At 35.2% G+C, this 15730-nt stretch overlaps 2 protein-coding genes across 2 annotated transcripts in view; both read right to left on the bottom strand.

Annotated features, from left to right (window-relative positions):
• LOC143919537 (GATA zinc finger domain-containing protein 1-like) overlaps positions 1–6920 on the bottom strand; it is a 241054-nt gene extending 234134 nt beyond the window's left edge. The window contains exon 1 of the mRNA XM_077441897.1: positions 6915–6920. The gene's annotated coding sequence lies outside the window, so the exon portion shown is untranslated. The remainder of the gene's footprint in view (positions 1–6914) is intronic.
• Positions 1–12360, bottom strand: part of LOC143920454 (homeobox protein orthopedia B-like) — a 56263-nt gene extending 43903 nt beyond the window's left edge. Inside the window, exon 1 of the mRNA XM_077443343.1 lies at positions 12168–12360. Coding sequence (XP_077299469.1) covers positions 12168–12360 — 193 coding nt within the window. The remainder of the gene's footprint in view (positions 1–12167) is intronic.
• Between the last annotated feature and the right edge of the window lie 3370 nt (positions 12361–15730).

Below are 15730 nucleotides of genomic sequence, written 5' to 3' on the forward strand. Positions count from 1 at the left end.
GTTTGTATGTTTATTGTGTGTCAGTGTATTTTGGGGATTTTTTGAACACTGTTCGTCCTATCGAGCTGAAACTTAGTATTGGTTACTGAAATTTGTATCGATACGCCGTAATTTTTTTTCCGGAAATGGTACCTCCTTTTATAGGTGTCCTCTTTTTCAAGTTTTCGAATTAAATTATCTACCAAGCCACTCATCAAACCAAAGAAAATGTAATTGGAGTTTTTTTTTATATTAGGTGGATATTTTCGATGACGGTCCAAACTATTTGTAAAAAACGAATCAATGAATCAAAGCGATGTTTTTTACTTTATTTAATTACATTTTCAGATGTGTTTTTTTTTCGTTTCGAATGTAGCCAAACTTTAAAAATTAGTACGCCAATATGGGAGTATTTTTTTTCGTGAAACATCGGGAGAGTTTGCAAAATTCAATTGAACGTTTTTGAAATATGAAAATATGCTATTGAACTTTTTTTTCTCATACATTTGAAATCCCGGTTGTGGCACCGGGATCCCGGGATCGAAAATTCCCAGCAGCGCAATCCCGGTGCTGAATTAACCTTCCGGGATTGGAAGCACTACTACTGATCTACTGATCATTTTCTATTTTACAATTTTAATTTAATTTGGTTAGTAATCATAGTATTATATTATTCTAATGTTAATGTACAGAATAATAGGAAATATAGCTCACAAACCTATTTTCAATTCTTATAAATGCTTATAATATATAATATTAATTAAAGACTATCTTAAGTCGACGACCTAAAGCAGATCGTGTTTAGGTAATCTGTGTTTACACCTGAAGGGTATAGACATTTTGTTGTAATCACCGTGACTCTTCACAAGTGTGTTAGTATGGTAATTATTGATTCTGTCATAGAATCTACTGGTTAGTTTGTTAGTAATGTCTGTAACAAACGAAATATGTTATATTAATGATTGATATTTAGCACAGTTGCATGTTTGAGTGGAAACGTTTCGAGGGGGAATCACTCGATATTTTAGCATCGTAAATGACTAACGCGCCGATTCCTTACGTGTGTATATATTGTATATATAAATATAAATTTATTAGATATGTACGTATTGCGAAAGTTAATATGTCGTCTATGGACGATCAAAGAAGAGAGAGCGAACACTTGGCGGCATTAGAGAGGGCTTGCGACAACCCGTGGAACCGGCCCTGCGCGATGGCGACGGGTAGAGGCGCGGGAGCGGGACGACGGCAGCAGCCATCTTGTCTCCGGGGAGGCTGGCCGTAGTGCAGTTTCATGTCGGCATTACTCTTGATTTCCTGTCGTGACATTTAGAGGGAAAGCGACGCGCGTATAAATTTCCCCGGCGCCGCGACGCCGCCGACGCCGCCACGCCGACGGCGAAACTTCTAAAGCTAGAAAAAAGAAAAACACACCCAACCGTATATAGCGGGGAAAAAAGCTCGCTCACTCCGAGCTTTTTTCGCGTGAAAGCTTTTGCCGGAATCCGGATTATGGACGACCGGCGTCTTGAGCGTCTCGAGCGTATCGTCATTATCTATTTATTAAAAATGTTCGATTATTAAATTACCTACCAATAATATTTAATTATATCACAGTAATTTTTAAAGCATTCAATACAGTATTTGTGCTATGATTAATCGCTGCAAAATGAATTGCAAAAATACAGAAAAAATCTTTCATTTTACCATTTTTCATTTTATTTTATTCATAATGGATATATCCCGCGCGCAACGGTGGCCGTCACCGCAGCGAAAGTCAAAAAATCGAAATCTTTATTCTTGTTCGTTTGGCGCACCGACAACTCAGCGAATGACAATTCAGCGCAATGGATTATTCAGCGCAAAAACAATTTTTTCAATAAGTTTCAAATGCTTTTTCAAAAATAGTTACTGTATTGAAGTTGTCAGTCATATCTACATGATAATTTCGGATGCGGTGCATCCGCTCTAAAATTTAAACGTAATTCTCGTTTTCTCGAATGATAGATTGCACATCAGATGACGGGCACCTTTCGATGTGCACAGATGCAATTATTAAAATTGAGTTGGATCTTTCTGGCGAGTTTAATAAGGCAAGATTCGGAACTTATCGAATCTTGCCTTATTAAACTCGCCTGAAAGATCCAACTCAATTTTAATAATTACCATTTGAATAATTGTATCTGTGCACATCGAAAGGTTACCCGTCATCTGATGTGCAATCTATCATTCGAGAAAACGAGAATTACGTTTAAAGCTGCCGTTCTGTTAATCTGGCGATTTTAGAGCGGATGCACCAAACCCGATAATTTCATAAATGCGAATAAATTTATTTGATGCTCTCAACTAAGGCCGTAAAAATTTATTTTTAAGCAGGGTTTCTAAGCCGGGCACAAAGAGTATAAAATAAATTTATTCGCATTTATGAAATTATCATGTAGATATGACCGACAATTTCAATACAGTAATTATTTTTGAAAATACGTTTGAAACTTATTGAAAAAATTGATTTTGCGCTGAATAGTCCATGCGCTGAATTGTCATTCGCTGAGTTGTTGTTGCGCTGAGTTGTCTGCGCCGAAAGGTCGGCGCTAAGTTGGTTTGCGCTGATTTTTCGTGCCACCTGTTCGTTTACCATGCATACATATGAAGAGCGGGTAGTATATATTATATATCAGTGGCGTGCGGTAAAATTCTCTCTCTTTTTGTCGTACAGCCTTACTTAATGTGCGCGAGCAGGATACTAGAGGAACAGGCTGTTCCACAAAAAAAGAGAGAATTTCACTGCACGCCACTGATATATATTATATTTATATAGTACCGTTTACCATGCTTACATTGTTTTCGACTTGAGAGCTTTCGATTTTCGATCTTTCGACTTTTGATGCAGTGAACCAGAACCGTGACGCTAAATTTGTGAAATCTCGCATTCCGATAAATAGGCAAAAACTTGTCTAATTCATGAAAAATGCAAGCCCGTTGCTTAATTTAAAAATCAGAAAAATTATCGGGACCTTTCACTCGTTCGAAACATATGCTTACCACTGAGCTATAATTAATGCTGGTTACATTAAATTATAAGTATAAGGGTTCCATATACATATGATCATCTGTATAACGGTTGTTGTGAAAAATGCACGTGGGTTAACATGCGCTTGTTGTCTTGTTCCAGATTTTATATATCATCAATTAATTATAAAAATTTTACTACCCCATCCCCTTCCCAAGAAAAAGTAGGAAAACATGAGAAGTTTTTTCAGAAAAACAACTACCGAAGTAATTTAAGAGTTTTGTAATTAGAAAAGAAAGTTGGATTTTTGTCTATTAGTATCACATGTATAAAAACATATCTAAAAAAACGGCATCTATTGTTACTACGTACCTATATACAAATGTAGACTAAAAATTATACGCGAGTTAAATTCATTATAGTATATGTATTTTTTTTAATTTATTTTAAAAATACACAAACAAACAAAATTACAATGAATATAACATTTTCACCAAAAAAGTTTCTAAAGATTAATAATAACAATGAAAAATAATAAAAAAAAACAGTGGAAAGGCATTGAATAAATGCTATAATGGGATATATGTATGTCATCATCATCATCATCATCATTTACAGCCACTCGCCATCCACTGCTGGATGAAGGCCTCTCCAACACTCATCCATCTCACCCCGCACATTTTCCTAATTTCGTTCACCCATCTTCCATGCGGTCTTCCTTTTACCCTTTTGCATTCTCTCGGGTACCATTCAAGCACTTCTTTTGTCCACCTTTCGTCTATCCTCCTAGCTACGTGACCCGCCCATTGCCATTTCAATCTCTTCACTCTATCCACTATGTCCACTACTCTTGTCATACTTCTCACCCACGTGTTCCGCTTTCTGTCTTTCCTCGTTATGCCAAGCATACAGCGCTCCATACTTCTTTGAGTGCATTGGATTTTATGTAGCATCTTGGTGTTCAGTGTCCAAGTTTCACATCCATACGTCATCACTGGCAAAACGCATTGATCAAAGATCTTTTTCTTCAGGCAGAGTGGCATTTTTGATTTAAAAACAACATTCATCCGTCCAAATGCACTCCATCCTAATTTCATACGTCTCTTTATCTCTTCATCTTTACTACCAGACATGTCAATTATTTGACCTAAATATAAATAATTATTTACTACTTCTACTGGTTTATCATCTAATGGGATGCTATCAGGCATGCAATAACTATTGAACATTAGTTTGGTCTTATCTACGTTAATTTTTAATCCTACTTTTCTACTTTCCCTGTCCAGCTGTGTTAGTCTGTTAAGTAGTTCAGCTGAATCACGAGCTATTAAAACTATATCGTCTGCGAACCGAAGGTGATTCAAGAAACGACCGTTGATGCTTACTCCGGCTGTGTCCCACTCTAAGTTCCTGAAAACTCCCTCAAGCACCGCATTGAATAACTTGGGCGAGATTGTATCTCCTTGTCTTAATCCTTTTCCTATGCTAAATCTATCTGTACCTGAAAAAAATTTAACCGAAGCTGTGGCATTCTTATATATTGCAGCTATATGTATGTACATACGTACATATCTATAACTAATAAAAATGATCAAATAATAGAAATTTAAGGCAAGAAAAGGAACAACAAAAAAGATCAATATGAGGGGGAATATTTCTTAAAAAAAGGGCTTGATCTACATATATAAAAAGGAATTATAGGAATAGTTGGTAGATCAGGAATTAATGTGAAATAATGAAGAATTTCAGACGGATCTGATTGGACATTTAAATAGGATCTTTTTTAATAAATAGGGACTATCAATTATATGATTCAAAAGCTTAAACAAAAAACATGAATTATAAATTTTCCCCCTATGTAGACTGTAAGGAAACAAAACAATCATTATGAAGAAATCTGTAATTGCAGTAGGAATTAAATTATTTGTGTGATTATTAAAATTTACGCGATAGAAAGAATTCTAAACAGTACTAGCAAATTCGAGATCACTTCTAATTAATTTAAAAGCGATGCAAACAGTACTATGGCATTAAAAGGGCTTGAATAGTCAAACCCAAATTATATCAGGAATCACATTACAATTAAATTCAGTATAAATGCCTTAAAAAGAAAATGTTGATGTTCTGTAGTGTACTTCTGATGCGAAATTTATACTCTCGATATGAGTGGGTTCGATATTTGCATTGGCTTGTAATTTTAATAATAAATAAATTTGTGGTGAAACAGGTAGAAAGCCTCTAATATGTATTGCACATAGATTGTTAGCATAAGGCACAACGTTAAATTTTAATATACCTACATATGTGTGTATAGAATATGTATTGCCAAAAGGAATTTGAAGTATGGTTAATTATACATAATTGACTCCGTACCATATCGATTATTTTTGTAAATTTCAAATATCTTTTCTGTTTATGTATATTTGTTTTGTATATTTTTTTAATTTTCTAGTAATTTTATCGACAAATAAAATTGACGTAGCTCAAACGTGTGATCATTACGTATGGAAATATTTACAATGTGTGTTGTGGGAGTGATGAGGCGCGTGGCGCATATTTATTATTCAACGACGGGTGCATCTAATGCACATCCGATCTCATACAATGAAATTATTGTCGGTATGTAGTATATAAAAGTCACAGGGTGAAAAGTGAGCAGATGCAAAGGTGTTAAACGGCAACGATAGCTGAATGACCCCACAAATTATTCGATCAACCCCTTAATATATGTATGTACGTATATAAAAAAATACATAGTTTGATAAATATAAATGCATACAAATAATAAGATGATATATTCTTGATTTTTGACTTGCTTATATTATACATTAAATGAATGAATCAATTATATTTTTCGTGGGAGAGTTAAGAAGGGGCTTAAGTACCTATAGAGACGATGACTGGGAATTGTAAATTTATATAGAAGAGACAGTTATAGCCCAATTAATCATAATTAATTTGTAAGATAGGATAGCAGTCGTATGAAATCGTTTTCATTATACATATTTTGACTGAAGATTTTTTATTCGATTTATTTTTATTTTTAAAATTAAGTCGAATGATTATATGTATATGTATTGTGCGTCAATTGATATTAAGTACTTGAGTTTAAAATACATTTAATTTTATTGAATGTGAACATATTTATTTAATTAAAATTGAAAACTGAATAAAGCCAGACGTTTTATTGCTTTGTTATTTTTGAATATACATACATATCTATGTATAATTTGAATCGAGAGTGTTTGATATAAATAATTGTCACTTAAGCCGTTTGTTTCAAATTTATATAAGTCATGCTTAATATTGTCTCTGCGGGCATATTACTGAAGGGTTTTATGTTTATATTACTGTTGTGAGAAAAAAACTGAATAATGATGATTGTGTGTGCGAACGCTTCAGTGCCACCTGAGCCGGTTGCCCTACGGAGCAATTGTTGACTGGAGAGCGATCTTAATGAACACATGTTCGGGCCCGACGCTGATAAAGAGGTAATTTAAGTGAGCTCAGGAGACTGCTCGCACGGAGGCAAGTTCCCGCAGGAGCGACAGGGATGCCAGCCAATTTATTAGTCCAATTTAGAAGTTGCCAGCCCTAACCGACACTCCGATACCCACGCCTAATCAATGTCTGTGTATTGCCTAACAAAACACACGATCAAACTTTCGGCCGATTCAAGAACATCGATCATTATGCGAGCACATTTGAATTGTGACCAATTCGGATTATCATTCGTGTTCAACGGTTTATAATATATGTATGTGAGAGCTAATGTCAGACGAGCGATAAAATTAATCAGCGATATCAAATGCCGTAAAACTTCATATCTCGGGCACGTAAAAGAAAGATATATTCCTTTTTAAAAATAAAAGTAAATTGAAAGGAAGCAAATGTCTTCTTAAAATGTGGGTATGTGGGATTGGACTGAAATACAAAGAGCTGAGGAGCTTTTTCGCAAGATCTAAGACCATAAAGACTTTTTAGATTAATCGTCAACTTTTGGGAATAGAATAATAGAAAAATATACAATATTTATTTGTTCAGTAACTTCGCTAGATTTGGTTTGTAAATAGATGACGAGTAAATTATATCATCGGTTGACTGATTGACTATTTTCTGTTTGTCAAAAAATATTTAAAACAATAAGCGGTTAATTGACTGTTAATTTTTACCTATAAAGTACACTATTATCTAGTGAAAATTTTTCGTAAAAGTTACTGATTGTTTATTGAAATATTGACTTAAATATTGAAAAGGTAAAAACTTTTTAACAAAAAATTTCATTCCAATGATTAAAATATCATAGGATTGTTTTGGCAAATGTTTGTCTTTTCAAAAGTAACAATTAAAGTATTCATACTTTAAAAACTTCGTCGTAAAATTACTTTTAAAGTAAGAAATCTTATTAATTATTACATTTTTGACTTTAATATGTAGGTGCCCACTTTCAGTGTTTTATGTCGTTTTTTAACAAAGATCTTCACCTAACAATTCCATACTATATATGTATGTCATATTTAAAACTGCATGCCATATATAATATTCCGTTTGTTACAGACATTACTAACAAACTAACCAGTAGATTCTATGACAGAATCACTAATAAACATACTAACACACTTTTGAAGAGTCTCGGTGATTACAACAAAATGTCTATACCCTTCAGGTATAAACACAGATTACCTAAACAAAATTTGCTTTAGGTCATCGACTTTAGAGAGTCTTTAATTAATATTATGTATTAGTTGTATTATGAACATTTATAAGAATTGTAAATAGGTTTTTGAGCTCCTTTTCCTATTATGCTTTAGATTAACATTAGAATAATATAATACTGTGATTACTAACCAAATTAAATTAAATTGTTAAATAGAAAATGATCAGTAGATCAGTAGCTATTAAAATAGATATAAGATGTATTGTGAACATAATTTCGTAATAATAAAAAGCATTTAAAAATCAAATCAAAAATATTTATTCCCATTCTTCTTCTATATATTATACATATATGTATGTAGAATTGATTTTTAAACGAGCCGAGATAGAGTGTGTGTGGTATGCCTGGGAAAGACCGGATGCGTGTTGTTATGGTCACTTGTTGGAGGACAAGCCCGAAGAGCGTGTACAATAAATAGTTCTGACTTAATCTGCGCGTTTCACTTGGAATCCTTCACATCCGGATCCTATATTTGGGGGCTCGTCCGGGATGCCTGAAGACATTTCGAGTGACAGCCAGAAGCGGTCAGACGACGACGCGGAGTTTTGACAGTTGAGGTTAGGACGCGCGCGCGATGACGAGAATGCGGAAGCCCGTGACGTCGGTGACGTCACGTCAGCGAACACGCCACACGACGATGATGATATCCAAGACGATAGCGCCAATGTCAGCGTCAGTTTTACGTCGGCTAACTGTCGTGGAGATGCAGAGGTTCGCGGACTTAGACGAAGATGATGACGACGACGATGAAGAGGAAGAAGAAGACGAAGTGCCATATTTTGACAGAGACAAATTCGAGACTTACGCGCCACGGTTTAAGGGGATTGGCGGTGTGCCAATCAGCCGGTGGATTGAGCACATGGAAGAATTTGCGAAGTTCTTCCACTGGACGCCCCTGGAGCAACTGGTCTACGGGAGAATATATTGCGTAGGAACAGCGAGAATGTTCCTGGATTCAGAAGGGATAATTATATCATGGACTATCCTTAAGCAGAAGCTGATAGAAGAGTTCCAGTGGGATGACGAAGAGCTCGTCTTTGAAGAACGAGAAATGCTTGCTCAAGCAGAGCCCATTGACTCCGATTCAAGTGGGGCCGGTGAAACACCAGACGACGAACCCAGGGTGACGGGGCCCGTGAGAAACCGTGAAAACCGAGAAAGACTGAGTTCACGATGCTACAATTGTGGTGGACGTGGTCATTTAGCAGCCGACTGTAGGTTTAAGACGAGAGGAACTCGTTGTTTCAATTGTAACGAGTTTGGGCACATATCAGCTCAATGTAACAGCACCAAAACAAAGACTGTCTTGACAATACAAGAAGAAATAAGAGAACCAGTCAGTATTCCAATACAAGAAGAAATAAGAGAACCAGTCAGTATTCTAACACAAGAGGACGAGGCGAACATGGCTGATGGAGATGTAAACATGGCCGATGTAAGTGTGAACAGTGATGGTTTGCACAGAAAAAGACCTTTGCAGCAACGGGCTTCACGAGAGATGTCTGCTCAAAGAGAACTCATTGTTTCCAATAATGAAGAGGACGATGCGAACATGGCTGATGGAGATGTAAACATGGCTGATGTAAGTGTGAACAGTGATGGTTTGCACAGAAAAAGACCTTTGCAGCAACGGGCTTCACGAGAGATGTCTGCTCAAAGAGAACTCATTGTTTCCAATGATGAAGAGGACGATGCGAACATGGCTGATGGAGGTGTGAACCTGGCTGATGGAAGTATGGACGGTGATGGTTTGCAAAGAGGAAGACTTTGGGACTACGGAGACATACCGTCTTCAAATACAGATCAACCACCCGATGATCAATTTAGAAAAGGATCTAAGGATTATAGTCATTTGAAGAATTCTGAAGATGAGAATAAAGAAGAGGAGAAACATAAAGACAAAGAGAAAGATATGGCTAAATCACAAGAAGGATTAAGAGACCCAGTCAAAATTTCAACACCGAAGGACACTGTATTCACTTTCAAGCTCGGTCGTAGTCGGATTGATGTTAATTCAATGGAAAAGAAAATAGAACCATGGATTGAGAAAAGACTTACTGGATGTATCAGTGAGCTAGAACCAATATGTGTTGACTTCATTTATGGTAAATTACTAGCAGAATATCTGTGGGGTGACGGCAGATTCCTCGGACAGTCACAGAGAATCGCCGAGGGCATTGGATAGAATTTAAGTTGCACCGATGGAAGTGAAGTGTGCGTTTGTGAATTAGAGAATAAGTGAAATGCCTGGAGGGTTTTTAGTTAAGCCTTACTTGTAATTTGATGATTGAAAAGTGTAATGTTTTATTGCTTATTCTAGTATTTTTGGGAAGTGCTTTGTATATTGAATCATGTTTTAATTTGGTTACATGCTTAGAAGAATATAAGATAACTGTATTGAAATGTAATTCTAGTAATGTTTTAAAATGTGATTGTTTCCGATGTAAAGATTTAACCTGTCATTGTAAAGGTATTGATTTTAATGTTTTATTGCTAATTCTAGTAATGTTTTGAAATGTGATTGTTTCCGATGTAAAGATTTAACCTGTCATAGTAAAGGTATTGATTTTAATGTTTATTGCTAATTCTAGTAATGTTTTAAAATGTGATTGTTTCCGGTGTAAAGATTTAACCTGTCATTGTAAAGGTATTGATTTTAATGTTTTATTGCTAATTCTAGTAATGTTATAAAATGTGATTGTTTCCGATGTAAAGATTTAACTTGTCATTGTAAAGGTATTGATTTTAATGTTTTGTATTGCTTGACATAATTTTAAATTGTAATTGTGATGATTTATGTGTAACTTTAATTGTTATGTGTAACTTTATTGAAGATTGAATTGTGTTGAAATGAAAAAATTGATTTGTAGTGAAATGTGTAACGATTAATTTGTTATAATTGTAATTGTTATGTAAATTGTGAAATGATTGATGTATAAGTGTATTGAAATGTAGTTGTGATGATGATTGTAATTGTGATTTAAATTGTAATTGTGACAATTGAAAGCATGTTTAGGAGAATATAAGATGATTTTATGGAATGGAAGATTAAACATTGTTGAGGATGATAGAGGAAATGTTTTAAAAGAATGTAAGATGATACATTGTATAGAGTGGAAAATGAAATGTAAAAGAATGTGAGATGAAACATTGTTGAGGATGATAGAGGAAATGTTTTAAAAGAATGTAAGATGATACATTGTATAGAGTGGAAAATGAAATGTAAAAGAATGTGAGATGAAACATTGTTGAGGATGATAGAGGAAATGTTTTAAAAGAATGTAAGATGATACATTGTATAGAGTAGAAGATGAAATGTAAAAGAATGTGAGATGAAATGCTGTAAAAATATAAAAGACGAAGAATGTCATCCGAGGGCGAATGACAGTCAGGAATGACCGAATGTAGAATTGATTTTTAAACGAGCCGAGATAGAGTGTGTGTGGTATGCCTGGGAAAGACCGGATGCGTGTTGTTATGGTCACTTGTTGGAGGACAAGCCCGAAGAGCGTGTACAATAAATAGTTCTGACTTAATCTGCGCGTTTCACTTGGAATCCTTCACATCCGGATCCTATATGTATATAGGAAGTATCAATATATTTATCAATCGTTAGTTCTGCTTTACTCTTCGGTTAGTAGTGGAAAATTATCCGAGATTCATATTGTCCTCATCAAGTTCTTGTTTTCCATATTTAGAGGCTGTATCTCCTGTCCGTCTATCCTGTCTGAGTTGGGCCTTCATGCTCCAGAGAGTGTGATATGGACCCGCCATCGTCTCCTTTTTCACACTCCTTTGGCTAGAACTGTGGCATTTTGTTATTCTCCCATTCCTCGCGGCCTCCGTTTCTTAAATTCACTGGATGGTGCCATTGACATTTGTCATGTCTCTCTTCATTCTCTGCACCAATTCCTAAGTTATGGAGGTCGCGAAAGATTTAGAAAGGTTAAGTTAGTGTTTTTAATTATGATTTTATTATGATTCATGTTTTATTTAGTTATCCTTTCTTTATTTAAATTGTATATTTGTATATGTAATTTGTTTTTTAACTTATATTTTTTACTATTGTATGTACTTCTTAATCTTTTTAGCACACTCGTCGCTTTGGAGCAATCTGTTAGACAAGTGTGCTTGATTAATTGATTTTTGTAAAAATAAAATAAAATAATATTATCGCTTTGTCATGTGATATGGGTGTAAGAATGTAATGCTTGAAATTAATTTCGGTTTATTTTTGTTTGATTTAATTGAAAAGAATATTCTATATTTTCTCAGTGATGAAGTAGAATACATGTATGTATGAATGCATATATTTATGTACATAGATGTGATTCTTCATATATAAATCTTCAATTATCCACTCTACGCGTACTCCATGCACCAATATTATCGGCGACATATGTCACTATGGTGATATTGTGTTTAGATACAATGTCGCGATTGGTATGCGATAGCATTCACGGAATGCGACCCTGCTAAGTTGGGGTTGGGGTGGGTGGTTGGCAAGGGAGTGGGATTGTATGTTGCGTTTGATCTCGATGAACGTCCCACTAATTGATTCAAAGGCAGTGGCTAACCGAGCCGTTGGAGCACAAAGCAAGAATTTCATAGAGGATTCAGAGACGACGACGATGACAATGACAACCAAACGCATGGACGCATATACATATACATACCTTAGAATGCTTTGCGAAAAAATATACCTATACATATGTACATACATAGTGTCGTATACATACCAGTTTAAAAATATACACGTATTGCTTATAATCCAACGACGTTGTTGGAAGTTTCAGGCTTCGTGCATATATTTATATTTATGTGTGTGTGTGTGTGTGCAAAGGAAAAGATAATGTGAAGTGTATAAAGGAGTCTGTTCGCGATGACGAGAGATTTACGTAAGCCTCGAGTATTGAAACACATGACCGAGCCGTGATGGATTTGCGCGCCATTGTGTATTCAGCGGATGCTTCAGCTGAAACCGAACTCTCAAACTGTTTCCATTCATAAAAATTATATGTACATATACATATGTATATGTACATATATTCTTAAGCCATATATCGGCTGTATTTGGCGATAACCGTTGAAATGTGCGTTTGAAGATTTGTTCTTATGATCATTGTAGTAATTTTTATTCATTTTTTTACTTGTTTGTACATACATGGCTCAATGCAGCTGTATAGGTTTTTTGATTCGTATTGAATAATAAAAAGTATAAAAAATAATAATGTCATTAATCATTAATCATCATATATATGTATATAATAGCGCTATTCTGTGTGTGTGTGTCTGTGTAAGATAACGCTCGCTGTACTATAATAGTTGTTTCAATTCGACATACATATGTACGTCCCAACAAAATGTACGAATATAATAACAAAATAAAAAACTTCCATATATACTGTTTACTACCAATGTCTCCTCTAGGCAAGTCTCTGAGCATTTAACGCCAACTATTGAAAATTTATTAAATTAATTTATTTTTCCTATTGGTGTTTTATATTGTTTATACGTAGGTAGGTAGGTAGTTTTTCCTTCTTTTTCATATTAAACAATTAAATATATTTAAAAGGTATTTGAAAAAACTACGATCGCGTGAGAATCGAACATAGCGCCGACACATTTGTTTTAATTTTTTTTATTTAATAACTTAATATGCCCTAGCCCATGCGATGCTATTTCATCGGGCACAACACTAGTTATTAATTAATCTTGAGCGCTACAATTGTCAATTTAATTCAATCTTAAATTCTTGATAGGATTAGTGGTTTTGACTACGTCATAGAAAATTACGGTTTTTCTTTCTGTCTATGTACCATGTTGATAAATTTCAAAAGAAAAATTGCGATCTTCATCTGGTTGTCAAGATTTTTTTTAATTTCAAATAGTATTATATGCCCAATAATTGACTAATAGCATCGAATTATAGAATATTGGGTGCATTATATAAACTTGAACTTTTATAACTAGGTCCATATAATTGTAAACCATGTGGAATTTGTAGGAAAACTGGCTCTTGAAGCATAAGTTTAAGCATTCTCAATCTTTTGCCTCTTCTTCCATTTTCTGTCTTCTATGTATGCGTAGCCTGAGGTGAAATATTTTAAAATCAGCGGAAACGGGTTAATTGAAAGTTAAGTTAGTCATTTAATTAAGCCGGTTTCATATTTATTTATTTTTATTTTAGTTTTTTCAATCAACAACATTATAATAATTCAATATTTAGTCTGACTATTGATCTCACTCTATTAAGAACCAAGTATGCCAAAGAGTCTTGAAGACCCTTTTAACTTTCAGTACTTTAAAAGTATTTTATATTTCAGTACTTTTAAAGAATATAGTTCGCGTATTAACTAATTATTTTTTTCTTGAACGAACCGGAGTGGACGCTTGGCCTGTAACATACATATGTACATATTTATTGATACTTAGTTTATAGAAAATTTTCATTAAAATCATTAACAGCCATTCAACTATCCACTGTTGGACTTTCTTACACGCTTCCATTTGTCTTTGTTGTGCGCAACTCTCATCCATCTCACCCCACACATTTTTATAATTTCATTAATGTAATATAATATCATCATCATTTTCTAAAACCAATTGCCATCCACTGCTGGATGAAAGCCTCTCCACACACTTCAACTAGTATTTTGTGTAAATTTCATCCATCTTAGCCCACACATTTTCCTAATATCGTCTACCCGTCTTTCTCGCAGGCTTTACTTTACTCTTTTAAATTCTTTCGGGTACCATTCAAGCACTTCTTTGTCCACCTTTTGTCCATTCTTCTAGGTACTTGACCCACACATTGCAATTTCAAACTCATCAGTCACTCCACTATATCCACTACCATTCACTTACATATTCCATTCCATTTCCTATCTCTCCTCGTTATGGAAGACATACAGAATTTGATAATTCTTTGTTACGTGTAATTATTATATTACTTTGTATTTACCTTATTTTAATGAAAACATTTATTCCTGCTCCTTATAGATATATGTAATATGTATTATTTAACATTGACCTTAGTCATCGCTATCTATGTAACCCCTTTCTGAATCTACATATGTATCTATATCCATTCAGAAATGAGCGTCGAGTGTCTTGTGGTCAATATCGCACATTAGAGACCTCTAATTACGCAGTTACCTTTTGACCTTAACCCTTGCATCTGAAACCGCATAATTTCACCTTGTACATCCGGCGCGTTGTATATGTAAAATGGCGTACATTTCGCCATTTTGGAACACACATGCAGGTATCACGACCTTGACGATCGTCACATCTGTAACAAAAGTGTTCTTCTCTAAGATTGGTGTGCGATTTCCCAATAAGCCTCCCGGCTACATGTAAATTTGTACGCCAAACAGTGGCAGCCGCGTTTCTCACAAACTACCGGTCTTACGTGCAACACTCGACTCCATTACGCGCTAGGCTAAGTGCTTGCGCAAACGGCTACACATTTTAATTTGTTGCGCAAACATGCTCCGTGACTCAGTCGAAAATATCAGAAAATCTCGAGTTGCGTAACCTGCGTGTGTGTGTGTGCGTTTTTGTATGTCTACTATTATTTTTGGTACGTTTCGGGGACGAAAACGGTCGGTTATATCGGATGGGAGGCTGGTAGGTGAATGTGTGTATGGGATAGGGGATGCTGTGGGGGGTTGGGGAGAGGAGACCTGTGGGATTCGAGACCCTGGAACATAAACTGGGGGCGCGCTAAGTCCGGTCGACAGTTTATGGAATCGAAACCCGTAAAATAGAACGAGCTCCGGAATCGCTGCCACCTTTTATACTGGGGACTGGCTTATGTGTGTGTCGACGTGCGTTTAATTCCACATTAAATTATAAAGGTCCGTGTCCTCGTTTGTATTTGAAAATCTTATTGGAATGTTTGGAAATGTGGATGCTGGGCGCGAGTAGTCGTTTGGACGGATAATTGGAGTGTAACATTCTTGCGAGCTTGGGGAAAATTCGATCGGTTTTCTATCGTATAATATATACAAGTAAATAAC

The sequence above is a fragment of the Arctopsyche grandis genome, chromosome 12 (assembly GCF_051622035.1).
Source record: "Arctopsyche grandis isolate Sample6627 chromosome 12, ASM5162203v2, whole genome shotgun sequence".
NCBI lineage: Eukaryota > Metazoa > Arthropoda > Insecta > Trichoptera > Hydropsychidae > Arctopsyche > Arctopsyche grandis.